Source organism: Marmota monax, unplaced genomic scaffold (genome assembly GCF_021218885.2).
Source record: "Marmota monax isolate L192 unplaced genomic scaffold, Marmota_monax_Labrador192_F-V1.1 WCK01_AAM20220418_F8-fsc00027, whole genome shotgun sequence".
In the NCBI taxonomy this organism is placed as follows: domain Eukaryota; kingdom Metazoa; phylum Chordata; class Mammalia; order Rodentia; family Sciuridae; genus Marmota; species Marmota monax.
In genome coordinates this window covers 5,997,381-6,015,145 of record NW_026694617.1, presented here as the reverse complement: position 1 = coordinate 6,015,145, position 17,765 = coordinate 5,997,381, and the positions used below count along the sequence as shown (strand labels likewise).

At 36.3% G+C, this 17,765-nt stretch overlaps 1 protein-coding gene across 2 annotated transcripts in view; it reads right to left on the bottom strand.

Moving 5' to 3' along the window:
- The window catches only part of Met (MET proto-oncogene, receptor tyrosine kinase), a 109,661-nt gene that overhangs the window by 27,668 nt on the left and 64,228 nt on the right, over nt 1-17,765 (bottom strand). For both annotated transcript variants that reach the window (XM_058572120.1, XM_046422393.2), the window contains exons 5-11: nt 17,150-17,317; nt 12,143-12,303; nt 10,393-10,495; nt 10,145-10,281; nt 9,293-9,454; nt 8,432-8,531; nt 4,984-5,202 (exon numbers count right to left, since the gene is read on the bottom strand). In XM_058572120.1, coding sequence (XP_058428103.1) covers nt 4,984-5,202; nt 8,432-8,531; nt 9,293-9,454; nt 10,145-10,281; nt 10,393-10,495; nt 12,143-12,303; nt 17,150-17,317 — 1,050 coding nt within the window. The remainder of the gene's footprint in view (nt 1-4,983; nt 5,203-8,431; nt 8,532-9,292; nt 9,455-10,144; nt 10,282-10,392; nt 10,496-12,142; nt 12,304-17,149; nt 17,318-17,765) is intronic.

Genomic DNA, 17,765 nt, shown 5'->3' with positions numbered 1-17,765 from the left:
TCTTTTAGGCTAGGAGCTCCTTGGATGTTAAAGGCAAAATGAGAGCAGAGCATACAGCTGAACAATGAATCCCTTTTCACACACCAAGGAATAAATGGTGAGCAATGAGTTACATGAAAAATTACTATCAGCTTTGAGTATGTGATTGTCATAAAAGCTGAAAAGTCCAGATGTCACAGCAGTGATACTGACACTCCATGCCTATAAGGGAGGAGCTGATTTCCAACAAGGAAAAGTTAAAAAAAAAAATAGGTACAGGCTACTTTTTGTCAATTAAAGTAAACATAGCATTATTGAGCTATTAAAAAATGTGTATGTTTAGGACTCTTATTATTTGCTTTTTACTATTTATCATTGACTATCAACTATTATTAAAAAGATAACACATTTACAAAATCAGCTCAGTTCTTTAGTCACTGAAATGATAAAATATGGGCTTTTAAATAAAGCAACAGAAGAGGAAATTTCTGATCTTTAATCCCGTATGCATATAGAACAATGAAGAGTTATAATTATCTCATTCTGTCCTGCAAAGACATCCCCATCTAGGTATTACTGTAATTCCTGCATTACATACAGACAACTGAGTTTCAAGAAAGGACTAGATCACAAAGGACATCAAATTCTATTGGATAAAAATCTGCTTACCATCTACCATGTGTTAGACCCAGGTCTCCCCAATGAGAATATAAAGATGAATAGAGTTTCATTGTAATGGTAAATGGGTGCATTTCTAAAACGAATACCAATGGTTCCCAATGTATTACATTAGGATACACTTTGCCTTTTCCCTCTCCTACTCTGGCCAGGTGAGATTCTTTTTCTTTTTGGTACTGGGGATTGAACCTAGGGGTACTTTGCCACTGAGCTAATGACCAGCCCTTGCTACCTTTTTTTTTTTTTTTTTTAATTTTGAGACATGGTCTTCCTAAGTTGCTCAGGGCCTTGCTAAATTGCTGAATCTGGTCTTGAACTTGCCATCTTCCTGCCTCAGCCTCCAGAGTGCTGAGATTACAGGTGTGCATCACCCCATCTGGCGGAGACACAATGTTTCTACTCTATTCAGGCCTGGGGATGCTACAAGTCTGAGATGGCAACAGAATGGAGCAAATAGGAGTGGAAATGAGTAAGAGTTGAAAAATTGCAATATAATAGAAGGGATCCTGCATGTTTTCACATCCAGGTGGTAGTGATGAGTTTGAGTCAGTGAAAGCAGTAAGGTGCACGTTGGTAGCAGCACACAGACAGGAACAGTTAAGTTCAGGGAGGTCGTCAGCCGGAAATCAGTGACTGGGTGGTGGGGTGAATGAGATAAACACTTTACTTGGGGGTGTAAGTACCTCGCTTAGAATCCAGGCACAGAACCTTCACAGAAAGTTTTCAAACTGAGTTCAGCAAGATTTCAACAGGTAACTGAAGGAAAAAGTTTCCTGTAGCTTTGAGACTAACCAAAACTAAGCTGGTTTCTTCACTGGTTACTGGGGACCTTTACTACTTCTGTACTTAGGGAACCACTGCGGAACCACAGGTGCTTGTCTGTGTGTACTGGGATACATGTTTTCACAGAATACCTACTGTATGCAGCCCAGGAGAACACTATTGGAGAGTAAGATATCAGTGCCATCAAATAAATGTTGATGCTGAATCCAGTGGCCTGAGAAAGAAAACCATTCCCTTCCACCTAGTCTGGAGTGAGAACTGGCCTCAGGGTAGTTGTGAGTGGGGTTGGCCTACAGTTGTAGGTAAATTAGTGGTGGAAGGAAGAATACAACCTCTGGTTGGAGTTGGCTGGTTCAGAATGATGGTCTCATCTAGGCCTTTTTCATGCTTAGTAATTGATGACTGGCCTCCACCTGAGCTCTCAACATTTGTCCTTGTGTTCACTGTGTCATAATTGAGTCCCTATTCCCTGCCTCTGCTCATCTTCCTGCCCCCCTTTTCTGTTTGAGCTGAGTTTTCCAGATTGGTCTTTTGAAGCATGTCTATTACCATATATCTCTATATGCACTAGAATAGGATTAAACTCCTGGGCAGTGTCAGGCCATCCTCATTCCATGTACTTCTCTAGTGACTACTTTCCAGGAAATATGTCCATGCACAAAAAGTCACATAATAAGACAAATAGGGAAAATATAAGGTTTCTTTAAACATAATCATATTTAGATGTTTGTAAAAAGTTTAGAGCTATTTCACTTAAAGAACTGTAGAGATATCTACATAGCATATGATAGAAACATTTTTCTTTTATGAAGGGTATTTTATTTATTTTGGCATACATTTAATGAAGATTAATATGAGAAGCTTTGCAATTTAGTTAATTTGCTGGAATTTGGATTCAAGAATCTGGAATGTGAGCCCTAGTGCTGTTACTAATCTCTCTAAACCTGTTTTTCTAACTAAAAATGGGGATAACCATTACTGACCTCCAAACCTCATAGGTCCATGTAAAGTTCAAATGAAATAATATATGTCAAAGTACTGGATTCACTGTAAATTTCCTCCTAAGTGTGAGCTGCTGTTGATAGGGGCACTGTGTTCTACCATGTGTTCGGTCCACAACTGGCTTCAAGGAATTGAAGACTTGTTCATGAACTCCCTCCTACATCCATGGGGCTTCTCTTTTATTTTTTTTAATTTTTTATTGTTGGTTGTTCAAAACATTACATATTTCTTGACATATCATATTTCACACTTTGATTCAAGTGGGGCTTCTAATTCATTCTGAGCAGTGACTGATCTTTGGCACCTATTGTGTTCTCTTGCTTCAAACTTGGCTGCCCTTTAGCACACTGTTTTGTCACTGGGTTAACTGTTCACTGAGGCAACTCTTAAAACTAGGACTGGAAACTTCCATAATCCCTTCTTTAGCCAAGGGATTCCTTCAGGAATGTTTGGTTAAGGACCATGAGCTCTACCCGGAAGTAAAGAATAAATCTCACTTCAAATACATTGTTGTCTCCACAGCACTTTCACTGGTGAAAGACAAACACGCTTTTCACTCATGGTTTGAATGGTAATTGAACAAGCCCAATATGAAATAAAATGGTCACCTTTCTTTTTTAAAAAAATATTTATTTATTTATTTTAGTTGTAGATGGACACAATACTTTTACTTTATTTATTTTTATGTGGTGCTGAGGATTGAACCCAGGGCCTTACATGTGCTAGGTGAACGCTCTACAGCTGAGCCACAACCCCAGCCCAAGGTTGCCTTTCTTTTGATAAAAACACACTGTTGCTTTTCCAGAAAAAAGCCTTCTCTTTTTATGCTTCATTTCCTTTTGTTTCTGCCTCAAGAAAGGGTTAAATCACTGTCATAATAAATGCATAAACATTCCTGTACACCTTACATTCCTTCTTATACTTAAGGAAAATGGAATAAGGAATTGAATCATGATACCAAAACCATTGCTACTGGCCCCACTATTTACTGCTCTGTGACATGGCAGGGGGCTATACACTTGTTAGAGAAAAAGAGTAAATCTTTATATAGCCAAGAAAAGGAAGTGCTTTGTGCTTGTCTCCAGAAACCCCTTGGGCTATGTTAGAAATACCACTAATAGGATGAGGATGATGTCAAATCACGTTTTTCTTGGTCCAACAATTTTGAAGGATGTTGAATAATGGGTATTTACTTTATCGAAAAAGAAGTTTTCTCTTCTGCACAACACTGTGCTTGGAAGTGTAGATAAAGAATGATTTATCTCTCATCTGTCCATCATAGATACAGAAACAGAAAATAGAGTTTCTTTGGGCGTAAAACTCTTTGCACATAAACCTTTGTTTTCATCAAGAAAACCAAATGGAATCTTTCAAACAGCAAACACAGTAATTGTTGAAAGCAAAAGGTCACACTAGATTAGTTTTATTGAAAAAAAAAGTGATAAAAGCTCTTTCTTCTTTTCTAAAACTAATTAAAGAAGCAGATGAAAGAACTCTGCTGTGGTAAACGCGCTGTTCATTGAAGCAGGCTTCCATTTAATTTCATGCTGGGACTGCTTAATTATTGTGCAAAACACAATTGTGGGGTTAGTAAACTTGTATGAGTGTAGTGTGTGCACGAGTTAGTCGACAGATAACTCTGATAGAAAAATCTGGTGGAAAAATCAGGAAAATTTCAGTAGAGACATTGGTTAGATGGAGATGACCTATGACAAGCTATTTTATTGTTAAATAAGGATGCTCCTGTTGCTCTGTGTTCATTCATATTTGCATGCAGATAATCTTTCACAAAAATTTTCTGAATGTGTACAACAATACATTGCAGGATGAACATATTGCTGTTTTTAATGACTAGGGCTATGGATAATTAAAGTCCTAATCATTTTGTCTATTTCATTATTATTTGAAGTAAAAATGACTGAAGTGACCTGACAGAGTTATATTCTAGTCTTTGTTCTACTATTTCATCACTTGTCAAACCACTTAACCCCTCTGGACTTCAGTGTTCTTTATTTGCAATAGCCTGGCTTAGAAAGATGATCTGTTATTTATCTCTATTAAATTATATTTAGAAGCTAACATATTCCTAAGATGGGAGAAATCCAGTTCCATTTATAAATCAGCTTAGAGGTGACAACGCCCAGATAGAAAGTTCCACGTATTATAAGAAAATACAGAATTGCAATTTTGCACTTACTTTCATGGTCCTTACTTTGTATCTTACAATGAGCACATTCAGTTGAAATAAGAAAAGCATAGCACCATCAGGACAATGAATTACAGGAAGCCTATTTAAATAGATTTGCGTTCTGCATTTGCTACTTTTAAACATACACCAAGGAAGGGTTTTAAAATACTTCATTAAAAAGCTATCCACAATTAAACTTATCTTTTAGTCTTATGTCAAAAAATTGGTTATTCAGAGCTTAGGCATTTGCTGATGTATCATAATATACAATGACCAAGTATAATTATTCTATTCACATAAAGTCAATAAAGTTCAAGTTGATGACTTCAGAGAGCATTTAAAGCAATTCTTACCTTAATTTCTAGTACATTTTCATTACCCATTGAGATCACCACTGGCTTTTCAAAAGGCTTAAACACAGGATTATGTACATAAGTGAGATCAAAGTATTTGGAAAGGATCCCGTCTAACACGAACAAGGCTTTGGTCTTCAGTGGGAGTTGCAGATTCAGCTGTTGCAGTGAGGGAGTTGTGCAGCAAATTATCTCTGAATTTGAGCGATGCTGACATGCCTATAGGAAGACAAAATACCCACTGTCAACAGGACAGAGTATGACAAAATACATAGTAACTTTCACATTTCACAACTTCAACTGAAAATACACAATTGTCAAAAAAAATCTGCATTTAATTTCCTAATGTTCAAGAACACAATTCTAGAAACTTGGAAGATGCAAAATTTTTCAAACAATCCAGTCTTCGGAGGAACACAGCTGCACTGGCCGAGAAAAAGCTATGTTGATCTATCTGCAACTAGCCCTCACTCCATCATTTTATTTTCCTTAAGACAGGACAGTGACCTGGATAGACTGCCTTCTGGTCTTGTGAAGCAGCTATGTATGAGTGGAAGCTGGACTTTGGGGTTAGAAGTCCTTGGTCTAGATCCTAGCTTTAACTCAAGCTGTGAGAACAGAGGCAAAGCCCTTCCTTAGAAACTCAGTTTCCTTATTTAGGAATAAAGATTAAAAAGTGATTCACAATGCAGGACATTGTATGGCAAAGTGCTTCACAAATTACCAAGTATCGTATGGTTAAGATGTGAGTAAATATGTAGTTAGATAATGTTGATAGTGTTTTAAGCTATTAACCATTGAGTTCTAGGTTCTGTGTAGAATGTTTTATAAGGTTGATCTCATTTAATTCTCTGATAATCCTGAAGATACGTGCTATGAGCATCCAGTTTACAGAGGAAGAAACTGAGCTTGGCAGAGTTCATTAGATCAGGTCACAGCTCTAAGAGACAGAGTGGAGTGCATATATCTCAGGCCATTACAGATGACACTCACTGTTGTAGTGCCCATGTTTTGCTTTGTGTTTATTATATATTCTACATTGGTACATCTCTTCCTATGCTCTCTATTTTAAAAAGGCTCAGCTATTATTATTTCATGGGCTTTCATCTCTCATTTCAAATCTTCCCCTTTGAAATTCTGATTTATGGAATTTTGGAAAATGTAGTTTCCTCTTGATTGTACTTAGACTGAAGCCAGCAATACAAAGTGGTACATTTAAGGTTAAACAGTTGTGGTTTTTTCTCCCCCCAAGGAAAGGACAAACAAGCAACAACATCCCTTAGATTTCCTTTTCTTTGACAAGTATAGTTGGAGATAAAACAATTACTTATGCCACAATAGAAAAAGGCCTCAGGATATTCATAAAAAGCACAAACAGAATTTGGTGCTTGATATGTTGTTTTAAAAATAATTTAAACATTTAGTCTACATTTAAAAATATGTGTTGTAAGCAGATAAAACAGTGATATGATATGAACTAAAACCGATATAATTTAGTTTTATCTCAAATTAATGCTGTAATGCTAAAAAATATTCCTACCATCTTGAAAAGTGAAAATGAACAATTTTATTGTCATCACAATGATTTTCCATATAACAACAATAATTCGGAGCTACACAATAACCAGCAGGCTTCTGGGATATAATGTGCATTAACAAATTAATATATCTTTTGTTAAGAAGATCATTATTATTATAATGATTTGTGTGTGGTGCTGGAGATTGAATCCAAGCCACCTGCATGCTAGACAAGTGCTCTACCACTAAGTTACACCCCTAGCTTTGAGAAGGCAATTATTTTCATTTTAAAAGATTTGAGTTTATTGGATTAAAGTTATTGTAGCTGGAGATATATATAAATCAGACTTGACCATGAGTTTTTATTTGTTAAATAATAAATGTTCTATTGTAACAACCTGTTTGTGGCTTAAGCAATGAAAGTTTACATTTCCAGACATGTTAACAGATAAGATTTTTATCTTCTATCATTGCCTAGCTCTTCCCTGGGATATGCATCTCTGATACCTAGAAAGTTTTCAGTAATTATTTGATTACATATAAATGAATGAAGCTAAGAGCTGTTCTATCTGTCATTTTAATGCTGGTGAGGGAAATCAAAGCTAATTTAGTTATTATTTTAATAATGTAGGTTTGTTATCAATTAGATAAATTAATAATTTCTTGGATTTCTACTTTAAAAAGTCACATGCCAATACCAAAGAGGGTTACTGCTGTTCTTATTTGGTTGATGAAATATTGTTATCTTAGTCGTGGAGAACTGATGCCTTCCAAATTAATAGCAGTGGTATTCTAACATTGTTTGTGGCCATGTGTGGGGATTGTCTTCAAAGCCTTTTACTTCATGCGGTGACTCTCTGGAGTACAATCTCTCAGGAATATGATAAAAATCTAATAATACCCTTTAGAGGTGATGCAATGTGGCTGATTGAGAAGGTCAAGAAAAATCTCATTTGAGATGACCCTATGGTTTGGTGATTTAGCTTGACATTTTTAGCCCCAAATTGGTTTTTGTAATTAAAGAACATGGTGGGTTTAGGCTTCAAGAAATATTGGATGAGAAATCTCAAAGAAAGTGCTGTAATTCAATCTATCACTTGCCCTGTCCAGACCCTGTTGAACGGGAGCACTTAGAACTTTCATTCTAAGTTGAGTGCACAAGTCCAACTAGATTAGAAAAACACATCAACACAAAGTATGGGGCCACTGGAAATAACTCCAACCTTCCTAAATTCTAAATAAAAATGACCATTTTAAGGTGACCCACTGAAATTAATGGGCCAGTCACTTTTAAGGAGGTATTCAGTTAAATTCTGATTGATCTTGCAAATAAATAAGAAAAGATGGAAAAAAGATAAATAATATCCACACTCTAGGAGATAACTAGTTTAATGCTCTCTCATTACTTGATAATGTATTAACAAAGGGGCAGGAAGAATGATAAGAAGAATGGAAGGTTAAGAAAACATTGTAGTCTGCTGCTTCAGAAAGATGCTGTAGCAAGGTCAAAGGCTTTATCCAAGGGTTTTATCAGGACAAAAGGGTCAATAGTCTATGATGCCCTAGGGGGCTGGAGGAATGCTGAGATTTCTATATTCACTGTCTTTAAAAACACTGCAACACTGTCTCCAGTTGGTAATCTTCATTTGCTTCTAAACAGTGTGTGTGTGTGTGTGTGTGTGTGTGTGTACACGTTTACAATGTCAGCCCAATTAATTTAGAAGACATCAGTTCTCTACGACTAAGATAACAATATTTTATTAACCAAATAATTTTAATTGTTGAATAAAAAAACACAATTTCATCTATGCTGTAAGAAGGTAACTAGCAAACCCTAAAGGCAAAACTGAAACGTCCCACGTGTCCTGAAAGCCAGGTGGTAGAGTCGAGATGCAGAATTCTGAGTGGAACCATCATTCCAAGGACTTACCACTGTATAGTTCCTTCCTGCTTCATGCACATTTATTACCAGTCTTGGGACGCTAACTGAATTCAGATTTTTTCCAACTCCTATTATTGTGCTCCCACCACTGGCAAAATAAAATAGAAAAATGGTAATATTGAGAGGTTCTTTCCACCAAGCATTTTAAGAGAGAGGTTCAATTTTTGTCAAAAGCTGTGATTACATGTCAGAGGAACCGCCAAAATCAAATGGAAGTTTGGGGGGTTGTAACTCTTTTTTGGAAATAACTTATTTAACTTGAAAATATGAGTTCAAGTTCATATTTCATAAGCCAAAAAATGCTGAAAATTGGATTTTTATTTACAAAATACACAATAGAAATTTTTTTTCTTTGAAAAAATACAAAGAAAAACATATGTAACTATCATTGCTAGACTGATAGAAATAGCGGAAATAGGGCAAATTGAACAGAGTCCAACGAGATACTGATTCAAAGGGAGCCTGGTATGGGGAAAAGCTGTGCAAAGCAGGACTGACAAAAAATACAATGAAGAGTGGAAAAAAGGATTTTTTTTTCTTGCACTGTGATTAGTATAGAATTGATGCATGTGTAATATATGTGCTTACATACTATGATGTCACCTTAAACTATTTTATGGTAATTTGTTTAAAATGTAATAAAATAGGATGAAATCTTCCAGGCATAAACTAGCATTGATATAATCAAAAATACTCAAAACTTAAATGCAGTTTTTTTCTACCGAATCGGAAAGTCAGTCCTGAAAGAAAAATGCCAGCGATAAAACTGCAACTTTTCTTGACTCTTCTATACAGCCAAATAATCCCTATGTCCATTAGTTTCTTACACTGTCAGAAGTTTTTACTTACCTAATAAAGGATTTGGTTGGTTGAATTTCAGAGACAACGGGGTCTTCCCGGTAACTGAAGCTGCTGGTCTCTCGGTTGGCTAAGTCAATTTTCAATTTCACCGGAAACTCAGCTGAAATGGTTTGGGCTGGGGTATAACATTCGAGAATACTATTTGACACACTGAATGACAACAAAAAATAATAAAATAAAATAAGACAATGAACCTTAGCTATTAGAGATACACATAATTTAGAATTATAAAGGATCCATAAATCAAAGGGTATAACTCAATAGCTCCTAAATGGGAATTTCCTGCAGTGATCTAGATAAAAGCCTTTTCTAGTGTAGGCTGTTTACATTTGACTAGAGCCCAAACTTAACCTTGTTGTTGAAAGGCCATCCTTGTCTTCAAAACATTTGGCATTTTCAGCAACCTTTAAAGTATTTTCGTCACTTGAAGGAACTCATCTCTTTCAACTCCAAAAAGCAGAAATGTAACCTCCTTCCAAATCCAATTTCCCCCATTTCTCTCCAAACTGACTTATTCTAATTTTAAATCTCACTTGAACAGTTTAATCTGTTGTCAATTACCAGAACCTCAAGCTCATAATAAAGCTTCAATATTGAGATACAACAAAAAAGAGGATGAATGGGAAGACAAAATTCAAAAGTGGGATTAATAAATAAAAAGGGAAAGGTAGAAAATTCAGCAAAAGAGTAGATGGATTTGGGAAGGAGAGAGTCTTGTTAGCAAGAGAGTAAATAATAAACATCTTGATTTTTCTTCACACAAAAAGGCACAAACTTGGCTTGATTTGTTAAGATAGTAATCTAACTTGGCAGATGCAACAAAAAAGAAATTCACAACACCTTTTTAAAGTACATGTTTTTCCACCAATTGAAATGTGTCTAGAATTCCCACTGTTTAGATACTTTCCAGTTAAAGTAAGTAAAGTGCCTCCAGCCTTGGGACCATAGCTTGGAGAAATACTGGTTATTATAGGATCCTGAATAGAAGACAAAAACAAAACAAAGTAACTTTTTAGTTTTATAATTATAAATAAACTAAGTAAAAATCATTCATCCCTAGTTCATGAGAAAAGAATGCTTAGACTTACTACATAAGAAAATGTACTATATTGTGCTGTGCCCCGACTGTTTGAAATAGTTATGGACAGATTGAAATTTTCATTCATAGCAGGACCAACTGTGCATTTTAGCCTGAAAAAAAGCAAAGTTTAATATGTTAGAAATCCACAGACATTTTCTGGTTAGGTTGTCTTTTATGATGGGATATGAACTCCATAATGAGCTAACTCACTCTGCATAGCAAGCAGTTTCATTAAGCATTAGGACTGAAAACTGTATAATCTGATTTCTGTACTATTATGCTAAACTTTATATTGACTATAGTATAGTATTTACACATTTAAAACAGGAAATGTTAGACCTGATCAATGCAGACCTCCCCAACTTAAAAGTAAATCATAATCTAAACCTATAAAATTGTAGGGATAATGTCTGACACACTTAGGATAAAGCAATGGTATTCAGTATCATATGAAACAATGTGCAAGCTACAAATAAGCCAAATCCTCCATCAAAGTTTTTCATCAGGTACATTTCTGTAACTATACTTGTGACATGTTTATTTAAATTACTTAAAGAATAGTGAAATTGTGATAGCTTTCCATAAAATTATTTCTGAATAAATAATCTTATAGTTCTGAAAAAAAATTGTATATTATTTGTTTTCTTAAGTAACTATAAAAGAAGATAATGATTATGTTTCAGTTTTACAAATCCTAATTTATGATGCAGTAATTAAAAGAGTTTTGGAAAACTTACACAGGAGATTTCTAGAATAAATTTATTTTGTCATTGAGCTAGCACATATGACATTAATTGATGTTTCAGTTTCAATAAAATGAAGGAATTTAGATCTTTTATAACCTTGGAGTAAATTCTGTTTTTAGATAAAATAATCACTTGATAGAATAGGTTCGGCATAAAGATTCAACAAATAAAACTTTGGTTGTTGTTGCTACATAACTGATAATTTCCAGATTGTCTGTTCATTATGGAATGCAGCAGTTATAGAAAGAAACTGATGAAATTACGTTATGTGCATATGTGAATATATAACAACAAGGCCCATTATTATGTATAATTATAATGCACCAATAAAAAAATCTTTTAAACAAAAGTACATGTAGCATTTAGTAGAATAAGCACAGATCTTGGATCTGAACAGCTGTGTTTGAAAGCCCATTTCTGACTCTCTGGAATATCTCTGCTAAGTTTCACTCTACCTCTCTGAATTCTGAGGACTTCTTTTGTAAAATAAGTTACCATTCCCAGGACTTTGGGGATGGCTCAATGAGACACACCCCAAAAATGGTGCTGATAAATAGTGGCTTAATAAATTTTAGTTCATCCAAAAAGAGACTTAAATATGTGACTGAGTGACTTTAATACACTACCAAGGTTTAGCAGATGAATTAAAAAGATAGGATATATACTTTGAGCACTTTACCTTTTTTTTTTTTTTTTTTAAATAAAAAAATGTCTTGGAGACTGTATCTGAAGACTCTAAGGATGGAGTGTCATGCTTTCAAATCTACCCAGACAATTTCTGAAGAGGTGTTACATAAATGGTTGAAAAACTTCATGTAGACTATATCATTTTGTCTTTCCCTAATCCCCATAAGTAAATAGGGAAAGAACAAAACAAACCTACAAAGGACGTGCATCCAAGGCCCTCATTAATTTAAGAAACGAGCTTTCTGTACAATTTTTTTTTTTTTTCTTTTTACAAACACTTTCAAAAACAAAACCCAACCCAGCAAAACACTTTAAGATCCTTACGTATTTTTTGTGCTCTCACTTAAGGTCAAGGTGCAGCTCTCATTTCCAAGGAGAACTTTGGTTTTTTTTAAATCAAATTTATTGTTCTTCTTGAATCCAAAGTCCCAGCCACATATGGTCAGCATTGTCCCTCCTTCAAGGGGTGCACTAGTTGGAAAAACCTATAAGGACAATGTAGAACTTTAGAAAAAAAAATCCAATGTATTATTATTTTTCATGTGTGGAAAACAATGTATCCTTCAAGAGCATGAAATTTTTCCATTCTCCCACAATTCAGTAAAGGTTGAATTTTTTACTGAAGGAAAGGGTTTCAAATTCCAGAGCATCTGGAACAAACATTAAAACTACCTAATCATGCTATGAAATAAGCTATTTTCAGGAGAATCAGAAATGGGACAAAGAGCAGAGAGTCCGGGTGGGAATGGGGAGGTCTTTTGGGCCACTCTGAAATTAATTAATTTCTTGGGCTTTTTTGGGTAGCAGTAGTCACTGCTTGTAACTGATTATAATTTCTTCATGGTCTCCAGATCAAAATGATCCAACCTCTTTGACAGGCCCTGTAAGCCAAGATCCAATGTATGCCTTTCTCTGTGTCCAATGAGGCTCCCCAGACAAGGAGAAATTCATACTGTAAAAACACTTCTCTTGGTACCCAGCATTTTTTTACAGTATGAATTTCTCCTTGGCTAGGGAGGACTTTGGGGATGGCTCAATGAGACACACCCCCAAAATAGTGCTGATAAATAGGCAGTTACCCTAATATCCAACATATTGATGGTATTCATATCTGCCACCCATTCATTCATTATTTCTCCTATGTTCCAGGCACCAACAAATAAATAAGTGAATCTACTTCTTAAAGCCTAATAATTCACACTTTATATCATAGACTCAAGATTTTTCATTATTTTCCAAAGATGGTCACTATTTGATGTACAGAAAATACATAATGTACTATTAAAAATTATGTGATATTCAGTACATACAATATATTATTTCTATTGGAAGTAGAAAAAAAATGCTCAGAACTGGAGAGCACCTCAAATCCACATGGTAAAATTTTTTCTAATTCTCTCCATTGATATTATTTTACATCTTATTTTGAAGAATTTTTTTTTTTTTTTGCCTCATGACATGTTCAATGGTCAGTAAATAACAGGTTCACTGTATCAATACAGGCTCATTTTTGGTGTGTTAAAAGTGAAATTTTAATTTGTAACTAAAATGTTGGCAACTATGATATAAGACAGCATTCAGTGCTTTTGAAGTTTGTAAGACAACTGTTCTTAGGTTAAAACTAGTTAAACAAAACACATTTGCAAGTTAAAAATAAGCTTTTCTTGGGCAGCTTTGTGACAATTGAGAAAGGAAATGCTCTTTTGGGGGGACATATTGTAAATTGTGCTGTGAAGTACAATGGTGGGAAACCGTAGCACCAAGATAGAGGCAACTCAAAACCCAGCAAAGGTGTTTGCTAAAGCCCACTTTGTGTAAATCTGACAACTGAGAGGACTTTTCAGCAAAATTCAAATTTGCAAACATTCCCATCCTTCCTAAGTAAATAATTGCAAGCCAAAGTCTTAACTTAACCCTTGTTACCAAACCCTTTTAAAGTCTCAGCTTAATGCTTTTATGACGGCCATTCTACCCATACAAATCCATTACACAGTTGTTCCTTTCATAAAAATTTACCTCATCCACGTCCAGCAAATCAGCATTGTTAGGAAAAAAAATCTGTTTATTATTATGTTAGAAATCCAGTAGGAGAGAATAGGACATCCAAACCTCCCAGGACTCTCTTCAGCCTACAGCCATCACACAGCTGCTATTCCCATTTCTGAGGAGGAGACTTCCCCATCCAAAGCAGCTGCCCAAGGCTGATGTCGGCCCCATCCCACTGCCTACACCCCCCATCTCTAAGTAAAAACTGAAGACTGTCACTTAATACACACATTCTCTCTGCCCCCTGCCCCCTCTCTTTTGTACAGGGGCATTCTACCACTGAGATGCATCTTATATCCCCAGACCTTTTTATATATGATTTTGAAAAAGGGTCTTCCTAAGTTGCCAAGGCTGGCAAATGAACTTGAGCTTGCACTCCTGCAGTCTCAGCCTCCAAAGTTGCTGGGATTACAGGCATATGCTACACATCATCTCTTGTATGAAAGGTAAAGGCACTGGGTGATGATTTGAGAAGACACTGATTTGGTGTCCTGGCAGTAGAAATGGATATTATCAACCCGCTCCTAGATCCTCAGAATTTGAAAAGCCAGCTAGGTTTGTCTTTATTCTGGGCTGAGCATTTTTCCCTTAGCTTTTGGGGGTAACCTTCATTCTTCCAGAGGAAGAGGAAGGAAGCAGCCGTGGACCACACACCCTTGGATAGACCCAACAATGGGCTGGCAAACTCAGCTATCCTGAAGTGCAGAGAAACTCCCTGTGCAGGAAATGAGTGTCCGGCATAAAGCCGCAGAGGCTGGGTGGCCTATCTGTCTGAACAAGGGAGATGGAGCCACAAAAGTAGCTCTCTTCCTCTTATAGGTGAGAGACTGTGCCACTGGTGGATCCATTCCAAAAGTATTTTAAATGATCATGCTTTTTAAATGCATTAAGATAAAATCTAAGAAAGCTTATAAAAGCCTTGAATATTAAAATTCACAAAGGAAACCTCCTTTCTGCTTTAGCAGAAAAATAGTCAAAAATATGATGGTAGCAGTTTAGTGCCTGCACATCCTCTACCCCCAGAAGATATTGCTGTTGCTTCTTATCTGAATCTTCTGATCAATTAATAAACAGTTTTATTGCCTCACTGGGATTGACTTCAGTTCTATAAGATGTGACAGTTTTATACTGACAAATTCAGAAAACACTGGGAAAGTGCTCTTCCTTTTCTGAAGCATTTCTCATTGCTCTTTAAGTACAGATCAGATGACATGTTTGAAACAAATAAAGGGCTTACAATCCTGAAATCTCTCATATCTGGAACTGCAAAGATTTTCAGCCATTGAACATCATGTACCTTGAAAAACAGGTTAACATTCATGTATTGGAAAGTGAAACTCTATACAGTATCTGGATCTTGAGCGGGTAGAGTTTAAGACAGATAAGAAAAAGACGAATAATCTGTCTTATTTTTTTGCAGTGAGAATGCTAAATGTCACGGTCTAGCACAGCATGAAATCTTCCTAACAACTATGAACTGAAAGGGATTTATGGACTCAGCTGCACAGCTTTGCTTCTAACTGCACAGCCCACGCCTCATCGACTTGTGCATGATACAATGCAACCTTTCAAAATCAACAACTGCTGAGTGCTGCAGTGAGGGAAGGTAAGAGAGGAGGGAGATTCTAACATTTGAGACAATCTCTGTTTCCAGAAAATTCTAAAAAAAATGTTTACTTTGTTTTCAACCATTTTCTATGGCTTTCATGATTAGTAAAAGGTGGTCAAAATTAAATGTTTTATTTGGGCTAGTTATCAACTTGATTTCTTAAAACCCCAACTTGGCTATTTTTGAAATGAAATTGTTGCAATTTAATTGTGCATATGAGTGTGTGTGCACGCACAACACACACACATGCACAAACACATACACTATATCTTTTTCATGGAATAAGAAGAGCTCAAATTTCTAGTGTCTCAAATTGCCAAGGCTGTGTGTTTATAAAAGTATAAAATTGCATGTGGGTTTTATAAGTATACTGGACAACAACAACAAAAATGTACATAAATACTATAGACTAAAATTCTTTTCTTATTCTCTTTTAGTTTATTCTCCAGATGATCAAGCTAAGGCCTGAGAGTTGTGTCACATCTAACAGAAAATGATTTGGTTTAAAACCCAGTCACCACTGCAAATCTTGCCCCAAACCGTAACTAAATGAAAACAGCCATGTGCTTGGGGGCCATTCTTGTTCTGACTTGCACACTTTGTTTACTTGAGCCTGAACCAGGTGACTGGAGACCTTTAACTTGAATATTTCACAAGAACCATTTACTAAAGTCCAACTGTTCAACATGCAGGCAGAGAAAACACATACTGAGTCCTCACTGGTTAAGTATTTCCAAGCAAAATGTATTTGGACGAAGAAACTTTTAGAAATTTTCATAGTGCCAAATATATGCTTAAGCAAATAAGGTAACCAGAGAGTGTGTCTGCCATGTTATTGACTGACGTCCACTTCCAGAAGCTAAGTTCTCTAGCAGCAGGAGTATCCTTTGTATTTATTTTGGACTGTATGTCCCCAGAGTCTAGAAGAGAGCTGTCCATGTAGTGTGTATTCAGTACAAGTTTCTGGAGTGATTAAAGATGAAGTGGCTTATAGAAGTATAGATAACAATATAGTCATCAGTGGAAACTTTACTTCTCATTCAGGCATATTGAGACAAGACACCCAGTCACCATGAGTGTTGACCCCCTCCTTTCTTCCCATATCAACCTAAGAAACCACCTCTAGCCTCATCTGTGATTGACACAAGGCCACCCTCTATCATCTATGCCTCGGACAGGAAGAAGTGTATTCTGTCTGCCCCAATATGTCTGGGATTGTCAGGTTGTATGGTTCCTTCAGCTTGGAGTTCTGGGGTATGAACAGATCTGTCTTTTTGGTGGAGGGTCATGTCTGGGCACCTGGCATAAAGTAGGTAATGAGGAATCAGAATGGGCCACTCAGGAGGAAACAGGTCCCAGCATGAAGAAATGGGGAAAAACGTTGCTCATTAGCCACTGCTCTGCTGTGCACATAGCATAAGGGACAGCAGCTGTCCAAAGAGAAAACCTAGTGCATGGCAAGCAAGCACTTCAACTGCAGGACTCAGGGGGTGCTCCAATGCTGCCTATGGGGACAAAGCCAGGAGGGAGATGGTGCTTTGGCTGATGTGTCACAGCTAAATTAGGAAATTAAGTTTTGGATTTTTTTTCATTAGTGGGATTTGGAATTACCAAAACAAAAAACAAAAACAAACAAACAAAAAAACCCCTGCATGACAGCTGATAGATATTCCTACCTTATAGACTGTAGGCAGACAGATCTCCTGAGTCCCACTGGGACATTCGTCTGATCGCACACATTGATCATGGCACCAACCACACTGCACAAAAGGAGGGGCAGAGAGACACTGACTGCAGGACTGGAAGTGTCCACAGCCCAAGCCATTCAACGGGATCTTGGTGATCTGTAAAGAAAAGAAATAAAAAGGGCTTCCAGAGGTGTTTTTGTTGTTTAAGAACAATTAGAATACACAGAAGCTACATATGAACATAATTTTATGGAGTCTGCTAGAATAGCAAGCACTGATGTGCAAATCAACTAATAATGGTTAAGTGATTAGAATTTTTTAAAAATCAAATTCCTTCCCTCTACTGTTGGCATCTCTGTAATAAAATGTAATATTGAGGAACACAAGCATTGTGACGCAATGTTAGAGGTTTGATATAGTAAGGACATTTGGCCCTGTCTGAGATGATTTTAAAATATACAAGGGAGTATTATAATTTAAGCTTCAGGAAGACACACTTGAACCCTTGGAACTTCTAAGTAAGGTTACATATCATTCTGGTATCAGGATGCACATCCTTCTCTCAGAGAACAGAGATTACTGGCTGGAGTCAGATTCCAATGTA